At 40.6% G+C, this 13,299-nt stretch overlaps 1 protein-coding gene across 4 annotated transcripts in view; it reads left to right on the forward strand.

Annotated features, from left to right (window-relative positions):
- LOC139761718 (uncharacterized) overlaps positions 1–13,299 on the forward strand; it is a 59,894-nt gene that overhangs the window by 6,455 nt on the left and 40,140 nt on the right. For 3 of the 4 annotated variants that reach the window (XM_071686103.1, XM_071686105.1, XM_071686104.1), the window contains exons 2-5: positions 1,634–1,748; positions 2,016–2,148; positions 6,000–6,137; positions 9,243–9,329. In XM_071686103.1, coding sequence (XP_071542204.1) covers positions 6,009–6,137; positions 9,243–9,329 — 216 coding nt within the window. In that variant the 5' untranslated portion in view covers positions 1,634–1,748; positions 2,016–2,148; positions 6,000–6,008. The remainder of the gene's footprint in view (positions 1–1,633; positions 1,749–2,015; positions 2,149–5,999; positions 6,138–9,242; positions 9,330–13,299) is intronic. The other variant, XM_071686106.1, reaches the window with a different exon arrangement.

Below are 13,299 nucleotides of genomic sequence, written 5' to 3' on the forward strand. Positions count from 1 at the left end.
TGAGTGGATTTAGCAGCAGATAGAACCATGGAAGTGGAAGTGAGTCACAGGGTGGGAGTGTGGGCAAAGGTTCTAGGAGTGTTGAATGTGTGGAAGGCAAGAACGTTATCTTGGAGAGCAAAAGGAGAGCAAAAATGGGTATTTTTGAAGGAATAGTGGTTCCAACAATGTTATATGGTTGTGAGGCATGAGCTATAGATAAGGTTGTGCAGAGGAGGGTGGACATTTTGGAAATGAATTGTTTGAGGACAATATGTGGTGTGAGGTGGTTTGATCGAGTAAGTAATGAAAGGGTAAGAGAGATGTGTGGTAATAAAAAGAGTGTGGTTGAGAGAGCAGAAGAGGGTGTATTGAAATGGTTTGGTCACATGGAGAGAATGAGTGAGAAGAGATTGACAAAGAGGATATATGTATCAGAGGTGGAGGGAATGAGAAGTGTGAGACCAAATTGAAGGTGGAAGGATGGAGTGAAAAAGATTTTGAGCAATCAGGGCCTGAACATACAGGAGAGTGAAAGGCACGCAAGGAATAGAGTGAATTGGAACAATGTGGTATACCGGGGTTGACCTGCTGTCAGGAGATTGAACCAGGGCATGTGAAGCATCTAGGGTAAACCATGGAAAGTTTTGTGGGGCCTGGATGTGGAAAGGGAGCTGTGGTTTCGATGCATTACACATGACAGCTAGAGACTGAGTGTGAACGAATGTGGCCTTTGTTGTCTTTTCCTAGCGTTACATTGTGCACCCGTTGGGGGAGGGGTTGCCATATCATGTGTGGCGGGGTGGCGACGGGAATGGACGAAGGCAGCAAGTATGAATATGTATATTTCTGTGTATGTATATGTTGAAATGAATAGGTATGTATATGTGCGTGTGTGGATGTTTATGCATATATGTTTATATACATATGTTTATGTTTATGTGTATATGGGTGGGTTGAGCCATTTTTCATCTGTTTTCTTGCGATACCTCTCTAACACGGGAGACAGTAACTAAGTATGATAAAGTAAATGATATAATGTGTATGTGTGTGTATGCATGAAAGAAATAAGAAAATTATAACATAAACGTTCTCCTCCTATTCCCTACACCTGGTTGCTGCCTCCTGTGCCAGTGAGATAACGCCAGGAAACAGATGAAGAAAGGCCACTTCTACTCACATACATACATGAGCTGTCATTTTTAGTGCACCAAAACCATGTATATTTGCTTCCTGCTCAGGAGCCCATTCTGTCCTTGAAAGGCTGTTGTAGCACTCATGCCCCAATCTAAGCCAGGTACCCATTTATTGACCAGCCCTGAGGGGAGGATGGACAGCTGGGTTGACTAGGGACAGAGAGCTCTTCTCAGGAATCAACCCAGAAGGAGCCGCATGTGACTTTGTAGTCAACCAACAGGAACCACTACAAGGCATTGTGCACAATAGATATAATGAAATGAAATAAATAATGTATGTTAAATCATACAACTTACTAAATATTCCATAATTTCCAGTTTGTTTTATGAAGCCCATTCCCAGAATACCCAAAATAAGTCAGGTTAGCAGATATATTGTTGAATATAAGTTGGTCAGCATCCTTTTGAATTTGTTTAGTTCATCCTCAAATTTTGAATTTTTTTTCCATTTTTTCCAGTTATCCTACATCATGAGTAATAAGAGGAAAAGCCAGATGATGCGAATTAGATTTCATTTTGAATATGAGATTTCCCATCAATACTGGAATGTGTATGATACAAGAATTTAAGGAGGTATATTAATATTTTATATAGTTTACATATAATACAGTTTTATCCTGTGGAATACATTTGTCCTCATGATGAATAAGTTTCCTTAATTTTACTGTCATATATTGAAGCACACATTTTGAGAAATATTATGCATTGTCCAACTGAAAATCTAAATTTTCATTCTTTAATTTCGTTTTCAAGAAATTTTAGTGCTAAGTACGTGGATTTTAAGTCCATTTCAAGTTGGAAAAGTGGTAATCAAATTAGAACTTTTTATTTTTCATGGAGAATTGACAAGTTTTGAAGAACATCCCTGAAATCTAATGATGTAGCAAAAGGTTGAAATTGCCTCCACATCACCCCAACTGCATCCAATTCTGTTAGGGATCCTCTCGGCTTTTCTGCTCAATTCTCCTGGAAGGTGAGTTTTGCCTTTTCTTCCCTCCCCTTTTCTGTTCTTTTCCATCTCATGTCTTCACTTATACTTTTCATCCTATACCATCAACAATAGAAAGCTAACATATATATTACTACCAAATGATCTGACACTTCCCATAATCATGCACACTACCTTTTGTTTTCCTTTATAAAAACAAATTTATTTGTTAATCATGCTCATATTTACCCATTCTTCTGAGAGTCAGTACTATGTTTATTGCATTTGGAGCATTTCATGTATACAATATTTTTTTATATTTATTTATTTTGCTTTGTCGGTCTCCCGTGTTTGCGAGGTAGCGCAAGGAAACAGATGAAAGAAATGGCCCAACCCACCCCCATACACAATGTATGTACATACATGTCCACACACACAAATATACATACCTATACATCTCAATGTACACATATATATACACACACAGACACATACATATATACCCATGCACACAATTCACACTGTCTGCCTTTATTCATTCCCATCGCCACCTTGCCACACATGGAATACCATCCCCCTCCCCCCTCATGTGTGCGAGGTAGCACTAGGAAAAGACAACAAAGGCCCCATTCGTTCACACTCAGTCTCTAGCTGTCATGCAATAATGCCCGAAACCACAGCTCCCTTTCCACATCCAGGCCCCACACAACTTTCCATGGTTTACCCCAGACACTTCACATGCCCTGATTCAATCCACTGACAGCACGTCAACCCCGGTATACCACATCGATCCAATTCACTCTATTCCTTGCCCTCATTTCACCCTCCTGCATGTTCAGGCCCTGATCACACAAAATCTTTTTCACTCCATCATTCCACCTCCAATTTGGTCTCCCACTTCTCATCGTTCCCTCCACCTCTGACACATATATCCTCTTGGTCAATCTTTCCTCACTCATTCTCTCCATGTGCCCAAACCATTTCAAAACACCCTCTTCTGCTCTCTCAACCACGCTCTTTTTATTTCCACACATCTCTATCTGGTAAAAAGAAAAGAGGTAGTGAAAGCTTTGCGGAAGATGAAAGCCGGCAAGGCAGCAGGTTTGGATGGTATTGCAGTGGAATTTATTAAAAAAGGGGGTGACTGTATTGTTGACTGGTTGGTAAGGTTATTTAATGTATGTATGACTCATGGTGAGGTGCCTGAGGATTGGCGGAATGCGTGCATAGTGCCATTGTACAAAGGCAAAGGGGATAAGAGTGAGTGCTCAAATTACAGAGGTATAAGTTTGTTGAGTATTCCTGGTAAATTACATGGGAGGGTATTGATTGAGAGGGTGAAGGTATGTACAGAGCATCAGATTGGGGAAGAGCAGTGTGATTTCAGAAGTGGTAGAGGATGTGTAGATCAGGTGTTTGCTTTGAAGAATGTATGTGAGAAATACTTAGAAAAGCAAATGGATTTGTATGTAGCATTTATGGATCTGGAGAAGGCATATGATAGAGTTGATAGAGATGCTCTGTGGAAGGTATTAAGAATATATGGTGTGGGAGGCAAGTTGTTAGAAGCAGTGAAAAGTTTTTATCGAGGATGTAAGGCATGTGTACGTGTAGGAAGAGAGGAAAGTGATTGGTTCTCAGTGAATGTAGGTTTGCGGCAGGGGTGTGTGATGTCTCCATGGTTGTTTAATTTGTTTATGGATGGGGTTGTTAGGGAGGTAAATGCAAGAGTTTTGGAAAGAGGGGCAAGTATGAAGTCAGTTGGGGATGAGAGAGCTTGGGAAGTGAGTCAGTTGTTGTTCGCTGATGATACAGCGCTGGTGGCTGATTCATGTGAGAAACTGCAGAAGCTGGTGACTGAGTTTGGTAAAGTGTGTGGAAGAAGAAAGTTAAGAGTAAATGTGAATAAGAGCAAGGTTATTAGGTACAGTAGGGTTGAGGGTCAAGTCAATTGGGAGGTGAGTTTGAATGGAGAAAAACTGGAGGAAGTGAAGTGTTTTAGATATCTGGGAGTGGATCTGGCAGCGGATGGAACCATGGAAGCGGAAGTGGATCATAGGGTGGGGGAGGGGGTGAAAATTCTGGGGGCCTTGAAGAATGTGTGGAAGTCGAGAACATTATCTCGGAAAGCAAAAATGGGTATGTTTGAAGGAATAGTGGTTCCAACAATGTTGTATGGTTGCGAGGCGTGGGCTATGGATAGAGTTGTGCGCAGGAGGATGGATGTGCTGGAAATGAGATGTTTGAGGACAATGTGTGGTGTGAGGTGGTTTGATCGAGTGAGTAACGTAAGGGTAAGAGAGATGTGTGGAAATAAAAAGAGCGTGGTTGAGAGAGCAGAAGAGGGTGTTTTGATGTGGTTTGGGCACATGGAGAGAATGAGTGAGGAAAGATTGACCAAGAGGATATATGTGTCGGAGGTGGAGGGAACGAGGAGAAGAGGGAGACCAAATTGGAGGTGGAAAGATGGAGTGAAAAAGATTTTGTGTGATCGGGGCCTGAACATGCAGGAAGGTGAAAGGAGGGCAAGGAATAGAGTGAATTGGAGCGATGTGGTATACCGGGGTTGACGTGCTGTCAGTGGATTGAATCAAGGCATGTGAAGCGTCTGGGGTAAACCATGGAAAGCTGTGTAGGTATGTATATTTGCGTGTGTGGACGTATGTATATACATGTGCATGGGGGGGGGTTGGGCCATTTCTTTCATCTGTTTCCTTGCGCTACCTCGCAAACGCGGGAGACAGCGACAAAGTATAATAGAAATATATATATCTCTCTCTTACCCTTACATTACTTACTCGATCAAACCACCTCACATGTTTGATACAATGTATACAATATATTTGATGTAATACATTACTGGGTCCATATACTAACACGATAATGTACATTTCTCCAACATAGTTGAGGTATAGTTGTGACATAGGCTTACATGTACAGAATTGATTAGTTTTTAGATTTATTCTATTACAAATGGAGACCTTACTTTAGTTTTCCCTTTTTTGCATAAGATTTTGATTGCTGAGAATGTATGTGCTTGGTTGTGGGTTGAAACACCACAGTGTTCAAGAATCCAGGTTGTGGAAATGAACTGTTTGAGAGGAGCATGTGGTATGACTAGATCTTTGGAATGAAGAAAGAAATGAGGGAGTTTATAAGAGATTTGGTATGGCAAGAATGGAAAGGGAATGGATTTTGGAGAGGTGGAGTGGTTAAAACATCATACTTTGAGGTGGTTTGAACATATGAAAAGAATGTAAGACAGGGAGTTTATAAGGAGGGTGTATGATAATACAGTTAAAAAGTGGAAGAGCACCAGAGGGAGAGAAATGGTGGAAGAATGTGTGGAATGGTGTATTAGATGGATGCATGTAAGGACAGGGATCAGTGGAGACTAATTTGTTGTGGCCACCCCCTTGAAGTAGTTCCTGGAGAAAATGAGCATCAGACATACAGATAGATAAATAGATAGATAGTATTTGTTTCATGACGTCTTCATGCCCACCCAAATACAAGTATATCAGTAAGCCCTTTTGTGATTAAACTCATCTATATTCCAGAGCCAATTTTATCGGTCTTTTTTCATTTTAAGCTGCATCAAATGTGTACTCTTGACAAAAGGTAATGAATATACCACCATTGAAGTCATTCACTATGGAAAAAAACCCATTTATTTTGGTTATGTAACACAAGAAAACAGTGGCCTGTTACTTCCTTTGTTGACAATTTTTAGTTTATTCAGCCCTGTTAAGTACTTGCAACTTTTTTGTAAATTGAGTTTAATACAATTGAAAATACACTTAGATAATTATTTCTTGTTTAAGTGATGATTTGACATTTTGAGTAGTATTCCCCATAATGTCTGTGTTTTAGATGCTGATTTCTCTTTTTTTCAGAAGCAAACAATGAAGTATAAATTAAATGAGTCACCAACTAGTGGTGCAGGAAGGCCTCGCTCTTGCCCTATGACAAGCACCCATCCTACTGGCAAGTCACACAAAGACGACATATCACTTAAAACCAGGAGTAATAAAGTAAGACTGTCCCTTGTAATTTTGATACTGATGTTTATTGTTAGAGTTAAAGGTGTGGTGCTGAAACTAAATGGAAATGAGGTTGTTTTATCATAAGATTTAATGTGATACATTGAAACAAGATTGAATGGCTGGAAAATTGACTTTGAATCTTTGATATCAAAATAATGAAGTGTGGCAAAGTAGCTGGAGTGAGTGGGATTGCAGTTGAATTTCTCAAGAAATGGGATGAGGGATGACTTTGTTGTTGATTTGTTTGTCAGGAATTTTAATGTATATATGTCCAACAAGGTATTGCAAGGCGTGGGTTGTAGATAAAGTAGTGTGGAAGAGGATGGATCTCTTTGAGGACAATTTGTGGTGTGAAGTGGTTTGATTAAGTAAGCATCTGTACCAACCCTATCATATGCCTTTTCCAGATCCATAAATGCCATGTACTAATCCATCTTTTTTCTAATTATTTCTCACACATTCTTTAAAGCAAACACCTAGTCCACACATCTGCCATTTCTGAAACCACATTGCTTCTCAGTCTGATGCTCTGTACATGCCTTCACCCTCTCAATCAGTACCCTCCCATATAACTTACCAGGTATGTTTACTCAACAAACTTATACCTCTGTAGTTTGAACACTCACCTTTATCCCCCATGCCTTTATACAGTGGCACTGTGCATTCTGCCAATCCTCAGGCACCTCACAATGATCTATACATACATTGAATATCCTTACTGACCAATTAACAACGGTCACTCTCCTTCCACATAAATTCAAAAGCAGTATTATTCACTCCAGCTGCCTTGCCGCATTTCATAATGTGCAAGGCTTTGGCCACCTTTTCTCTCTTTTCCAAACCACCGTCCATGACTCATACTTCGCATACTGCCCTGACCAAAGCACCCTACATCTGCTACTTTGCCATCAAACAAACACATTTAACAGTCCTCCAAAATACTCGCTCTGTGTCCTCCTAACTTCATCACCATTTGTTATCACCCTTTTGCCCCATCTCTGATGTTCCCATTTGTTCTCTTGTACCTTTCTCTTGACCTCCATCTGCTTTCTGTCATACATCTCCCAATCATTTGCATTCTTTTCCTATAAGTACTGCCTAAACACCTTTCTTTTCCCTTTCATTAACAACTTTTCTTTTTCATCTCACCACTTGCTACCCTACCTAATCTGCCCACCTCCCACCCACTCCCCTCGCTTTATTTACTCTCTCTTATTGCCAGTCTGCACTCAATCTCTGCTGTTATTTTTTCATGCAAGTTTTTTTTAAGCTCAGTTAGTCTCACCACTCTCTTTTCACTAATATTGTTCCTTTTATTTTTTGAAAACCTCAACAAATCCTCATGTTTGCCCCCCACAAGATTGTGATCAGACATCCCACCAGCTGCCCCTCTCAGCATATTTACTTCCAAAAGTCTCTCTTTTATATGCCTCTCAATTAGTATGTAAGCTAAAAGTGCCTGTTGACCATCTCTCCTACTCACGTATGTATATTTGTGTAGATCCCTCTTTTTGAAATAGATATTTCCAATCACCAGTGTTTTCTCAGAACACAACTCCACAAACTCTTCATCATTTCCATTTATAACACTGAATGCCCCATGTATCCCAATTATACCCTCAGTTGCTGCCACTTTGGCCTTTAAATCACCTATCACTAATACCCGGTCTCTTACATCAGAACTGCAGACACGCTCAATCAGCTATTCCCAAAACACTTTCCTCTCGTGATTATTCTCATGGCCAGGTGCATAAGCACCAGTAATCTACCATTTCTTGCCGTCCACTTTCGGTTTTTCCTATATCAGTCTAGAATTTACCACAACTCTTGCATCAGCAGTGCTACTCCTTCCTTAGCTTTTGTCCTCTCACCAACCCCCGACTTTACTCCTAAGACATTCACAAACCATTCTTTCCCCTTACCCTATGGGTGTTACTGGACTTCACCTGCTTAAGGTAAAAAGTAGAGTGATGTGTGTGTGTCTGTGTTGGAGGAGAACATTCCTTTTGAACAATTATCCATTGTTACTAATGCTGAGTGTGTGTGTGTGTGGATTGGGTGGGTTGGTTAGTTGACTGAAGCCCTCAAGAAATGTTTTGAGATTTATATTAATTTTCGTAATGAAGTGATTGGGGTTAAAGCCATGCTGTGAATGTGAGAGGAATATAATGCTTGATTTTGATGTAGATGAGTTTTACAATTGGTTTGGGTACTGAAGAGTGTTGTGATATTGGGCTGTAAGAGGGGAGGTATTGATTGGTTGGATTGTTTTAGGATGGACGCTATGTTAGGAATGTTTGGAAGTATTTACATGTTTGGGGTGTTGTTGAGTAGCCAGGAGTGGTTAAAGATGTACGGAATTGTTGGACTGCAATTGAGCCAAAGCATTTTATGTGAAAGTTTGGTTTGTTTTCAGGGCCTGTTTCTGGAGAGTTTGTTAAGGTTTTAATTGCATTGTATTTGTCATTGGGGATGAGGGATGGAACAGCTTCAGTTTCAACATGGATTTCATTGGTTTTTTCATGACTTTCTTCTTTAGGGATGTGGTTGGTTTGTGGCTGAGTTTTGAATCATTTCATGAGTACGTGTGTTATCTTGGAGAAGAGCTGTACTTAGTTTGGGTTAGAAGTACATTATGTTCAGGTGCTGGGATGATGTGAGGTTCTGACCCTGTATTGTTCACCAAAGGTGGTTGCTGCGGATTTTATCGTTCTCAGTGTTAACTATTTTGATGAGCATTTTTTTTTTTGCCTACCTCCCAGTGCACAAAAAACTAATTCTTTTTTGTATTCATTAAGAGGAGCGCATAGAATATCATAACCCTTATTTTTATCATATGAGTATAATCCCGCAATCACAGTTGTCAGAGAGATTCAAATTAGGCTATATTTTCCACCTTTAACCACACAAACACTGTAGAAATTGCCTGTAATCCTGCTAATCCAGTATGTCGTGCTTCTTCTTGTACATCCTCCTCACTGTAGTCAACATTGTCCGTTTCCTTTTCTCACACTTCTGATAAATCAGAATGAGACTTTTCCAAATCTGATAAACTTATCTGGCACTCTCCTTATATGGGCGGCGGGGATGCAGCGTACCCCAAGAAGTGGGCGGATGGGGAAGCCAGGGACACACCAGGCGCTGCAGACGTGCATCAGATGGGGCGAGTCCCAAAAGAAGGCACGTGACTGTCTCCCACATTTACTAGAGGGTTATTGAGGCCTTTGAGCTGTTCCAAAGACTCATCCTTTGTTTAGATTGCCATCTGTGGCCAGTCAATAGATTTTACAATGCGCACAAAATATAAGTTAACAAGTAGCTAGATTGAGGACAGTATCACCTTACTACACTGGCTTTGACTGAGTATGATAGCACCAAAAGGGTTAAGGAAGGAGTGTCAGTTTACTGTTTTCCATTGTCTGATTAGGCTTGTAATTTTCTTTAGAGTTTGGATTTATTGTGTGATAATTTGGATTTGTTGAATGATTTCAGTTGGTGTTGAGTGGTTTTGAATGAGCATGTTTCTTTGTTTTATGAGGTCTGCAACATGTGGGAAGGTCTTTGAGTTATACAGTATATCTTTCTGTGTACTTGTGGAATGTACATCTTGCTGGATTGGTTGATGTTAATGAAGTGTGAGATGGTATTATTGAGGGATAGAAAGTTATTTTCAATGAAGCTTTGGAGCTTGGACTCTCTTTACCATTTGAATGCTTGCCAATCTACTTGTCTGTAATTTGTGTATGATTTTCGTTGGCTATGTGGGTTAGGTAGGTTAAACAAAAGTGTTTGTTAGAATGGATTTCTCATCAGGAGAGTGTGTTTAGTGTCCCAGGTGGCTCTCATGTGCATTGTTGCTGTGCAAAAATTAAAGTCTGGAGAGGTTGGCTGCTAGAAGTGTTGAGTCTGATTGGCTGGATGCATAAATTAGAGATGTTAAAAGGATGTATAGGATGCATTTGGTTTATGAGGGTTAATCAGGGATCTTGGGTATGAGTTTTAAGTCATTCAGGATGATGAACATTGAAATCTCTACATGAACAGTAGTTAGGCATCTTAGTCTGGTTTTGTTTTTTGGGATTTTATTTTAGAGGGCAGGTGGTGGGGCTAGGAGTGAAGGTTCTTATTATTTTGTGCTATGTGTTGTGTAGTTTTATTTATAGAGACAGTTAAATTTAAGGACTTGACCCTGTTTGTGATCTACTTATATTCTGAGTGTTGTCTGTGAATGGGATTATGTAGAGTATAAATCTCACAAGTCCTGTTCATTGTCTTTGTTGTGTAACTTACCTTTGATTGTTTAGTTAAAGAAAGGAGGGAGTGTGGATCTGGTTGTGAGTTGGGCTTTTGGTTGGTTACCATCTGTATTTTCTATTCTGGGAGAGGTTGAACTTTTATGTGTGGTTATATTTGATGTCATTGGTTTATATTTGTAGCTTGTTTAGTTTGTGAATGGGATTCTGTGGAAAAGAAGGGTTAGATGTATCTTGGATTCAAACCGAGGCCTTTAAGATTGGTGTGCCATTTCAACAACCACTGTAGTACAGAGATTCATGTATGTATATATGGCGATGGGAATAAATAAAGGCAGACAGTATGAATTATGTATTTTTATTATACTTTGTCGCTGTCTCCCGCGTTTGCGAGGTAGCGCAAGGAAACAGACGAAAGAAATGGCCCAACCCCTCCCCATACACATGTATATACATACGTCCACACACGCAAATATACATACCTACACAGCTTTCCATGGTTTACCCCAGACGCTTCACATGCCCTGCTTCAATCCACTGACAGCACGTCAACCCCGGTATACCACATCGCTCCAATTCACTCTATTCCTTGCCCTCCTTTCACTCTATTCCTTGCCCTCCTTTCACCCTCCTGCATGTTCAGGCCCCGATCACACAAAATCTTTTTCACTCCATCTTTCCACCTCCAATTTGGTCTCCCTCTTCTCCTTGTTCCCTCCACCTCCGACACATATATCCTCTTGGTCAATCTTTCCTCACTCATCCTCTCCATGTGCCCAAACCACATCAAAACACCCTCTTCTGCTCTCTCAACCACGCTCTTTTTATTTCCACACATCTCTCTTACCCTTACGTTACTCACTCGATCAAACCACCTCACACCACACATTGTCCTCAAACAACTCATTTCCAGCACATCCATCCTCCTGCGCACAACTCTATCCATAGCCCACGCCTCGCAACCATACAACATTGTTGGAACCACTATTCCTTCAAACATACCCATTTTTGCTTTCCGAGATAATGTTCTCGACTTCCACACATTCTTCAAGGCCCCCAGGATTTTCGCCCCCTCCCCCACCCTATGATCCATTTCCGCTTCCATGGTTCCATCCGCTGCCAGATCCACTCCCAGATATCTAAAACACTTCACATGTGTATATATGTATATGTCTGTGTGTGTGTATATATATGTATACATTGAGATGTATAGGTATGTATATTTGCGTGTGTGGACGTGTATGTATATACATGTGTATGGGGGTGGGTTGGGCCATTTCTTTCGTCTGTTTCCTTGCGCTACCTCGCAAACGCGGGAGACAGTGACAAAGCAAAATAAAATAAAATGAATAATAGAAATATATATATATATTTGGGAATGTATTTAGGGAATCAGTGATGGATTGCACAAAAGATGCTTGTGGCATGAGAAGAGTGGGAGGTGGGTTGATTAGAAAGGGTAGTGAGTGGTGGGATGAAGAAGTAAGATTATTAGTGAAAGAGAAGAGAGAGGCATTTGGACGATTTTTGCAGGGAAAAAATGAAATTGAGTGGGAGATGTATAAAAGAGACAGGAGGTCAAGAGAAAGGTGCAAGAGGTGAAAAAGAGGGCAAATGAGAGTTGGGGTGAGAGAGTATCATTAAATTTTAGGGAGAATAAAAAGATGTTCTGGAAGGAGGTAAATAAAGTGCGTAAGACAAGGGAACAAATGGGAACTTCATTGAAGGGCGCTAATGGGGAGGTGATAACAAGTAGTGGTGATGTGAGAAGGAGATGGAGTGAGTATTTTGAAGGTTTGTTGAATGTGTTTGATGATAGAGTGGCAGATATAGGGTGTTTTGCTCGAGGTGGTGTGCAAAGTGAGAGGGTTAGGGAAAATGATTTGGTAAACAGAGAAGAGGTAGTAAAAGCTTTGCGGAAGATGAAAGCCGGCAAGGCAGCAGGTTTGGATGGTATTGCAGTGGAATTTATTAAAAAAGGGGGTGACTGTATTATTGACTGGTTGGTAAGATTATTTAATGTATGTGTGACTCATGGTGAGGTGCCTGAGGATTGGCGGAATGCGTGCATAGTGCCATTGTACAAAGGCAAAGGGGATAAGAGTGAGTGCTCAAATTACAGAGGTATAAGTTTGTTGAGTATTCCTGGTAAATTATATGGGAGGGTATTGATTGAGAGGGTGAAGGCATGTACAGAGCATCAGATTGGGGAAGAGCAGTGTGGTTTCAGAAGTGGTAGAGGATGTGTACAGGATCAGGTGTTTGCTTTGAAGAATGTATGTGAGAAATACTTAGAAAAGCAAATGGATTTGTATGTAGCATTTATGGATCTGGAGAAGGCATATGATAGAGTTGATAGAGATGCTCTGTGGAAGGTATTAAGGATATATGGTGTGGGAGGCAAGTTGTTAGAAGCAGTGAAAAGTTTTTATCGAGGATGTAAGGCATGTGTACGTGTAGGAAGAGAGGAAAGTGATTGGTTCTCAGTGAATGTAGGTTTGCAGCAGGGGTGTGTGATGTCTCCATGGTTGTTTAATTTGTTTATGGATGGGGTTGTTAGGGAGGTAAATGCAAGAGTTTTGGAAAGAGGGGCAAGTATGAAGTCTGTTGGGGATGAGAGAGCTTGGGAAGTGAGTCAGTTGTTGTTCGCTGATGATACAGCACTGGTGGCTGATTCATGTGAGAAACTGCAGAAGCTGGTGACTGAGTTTGGTAAAGTGTGTGAAAGAAGAAAGTTAAGAGTAAATGTGAATAAGAGCAAGGTGATTAGGTACAGTAGGGTTGAGGGTCAAGTCAATTGGGAGGTAAGTTTGAATGGAGAAAAACTGGAGGAAGTAAAGTGTTTTAGATATCTGGGAGTGGATCTGGCAGCGGATGGAAACATGGAAGCGGAAGTA

The sequence above is a fragment of the Panulirus ornatus genome, chromosome 41 (assembly GCF_036320965.1).
Source record: "Panulirus ornatus isolate Po-2019 chromosome 41, ASM3632096v1, whole genome shotgun sequence".
NCBI lineage: Eukaryota > Metazoa > Arthropoda > Malacostraca > Decapoda > Palinuridae > Panulirus > Panulirus ornatus.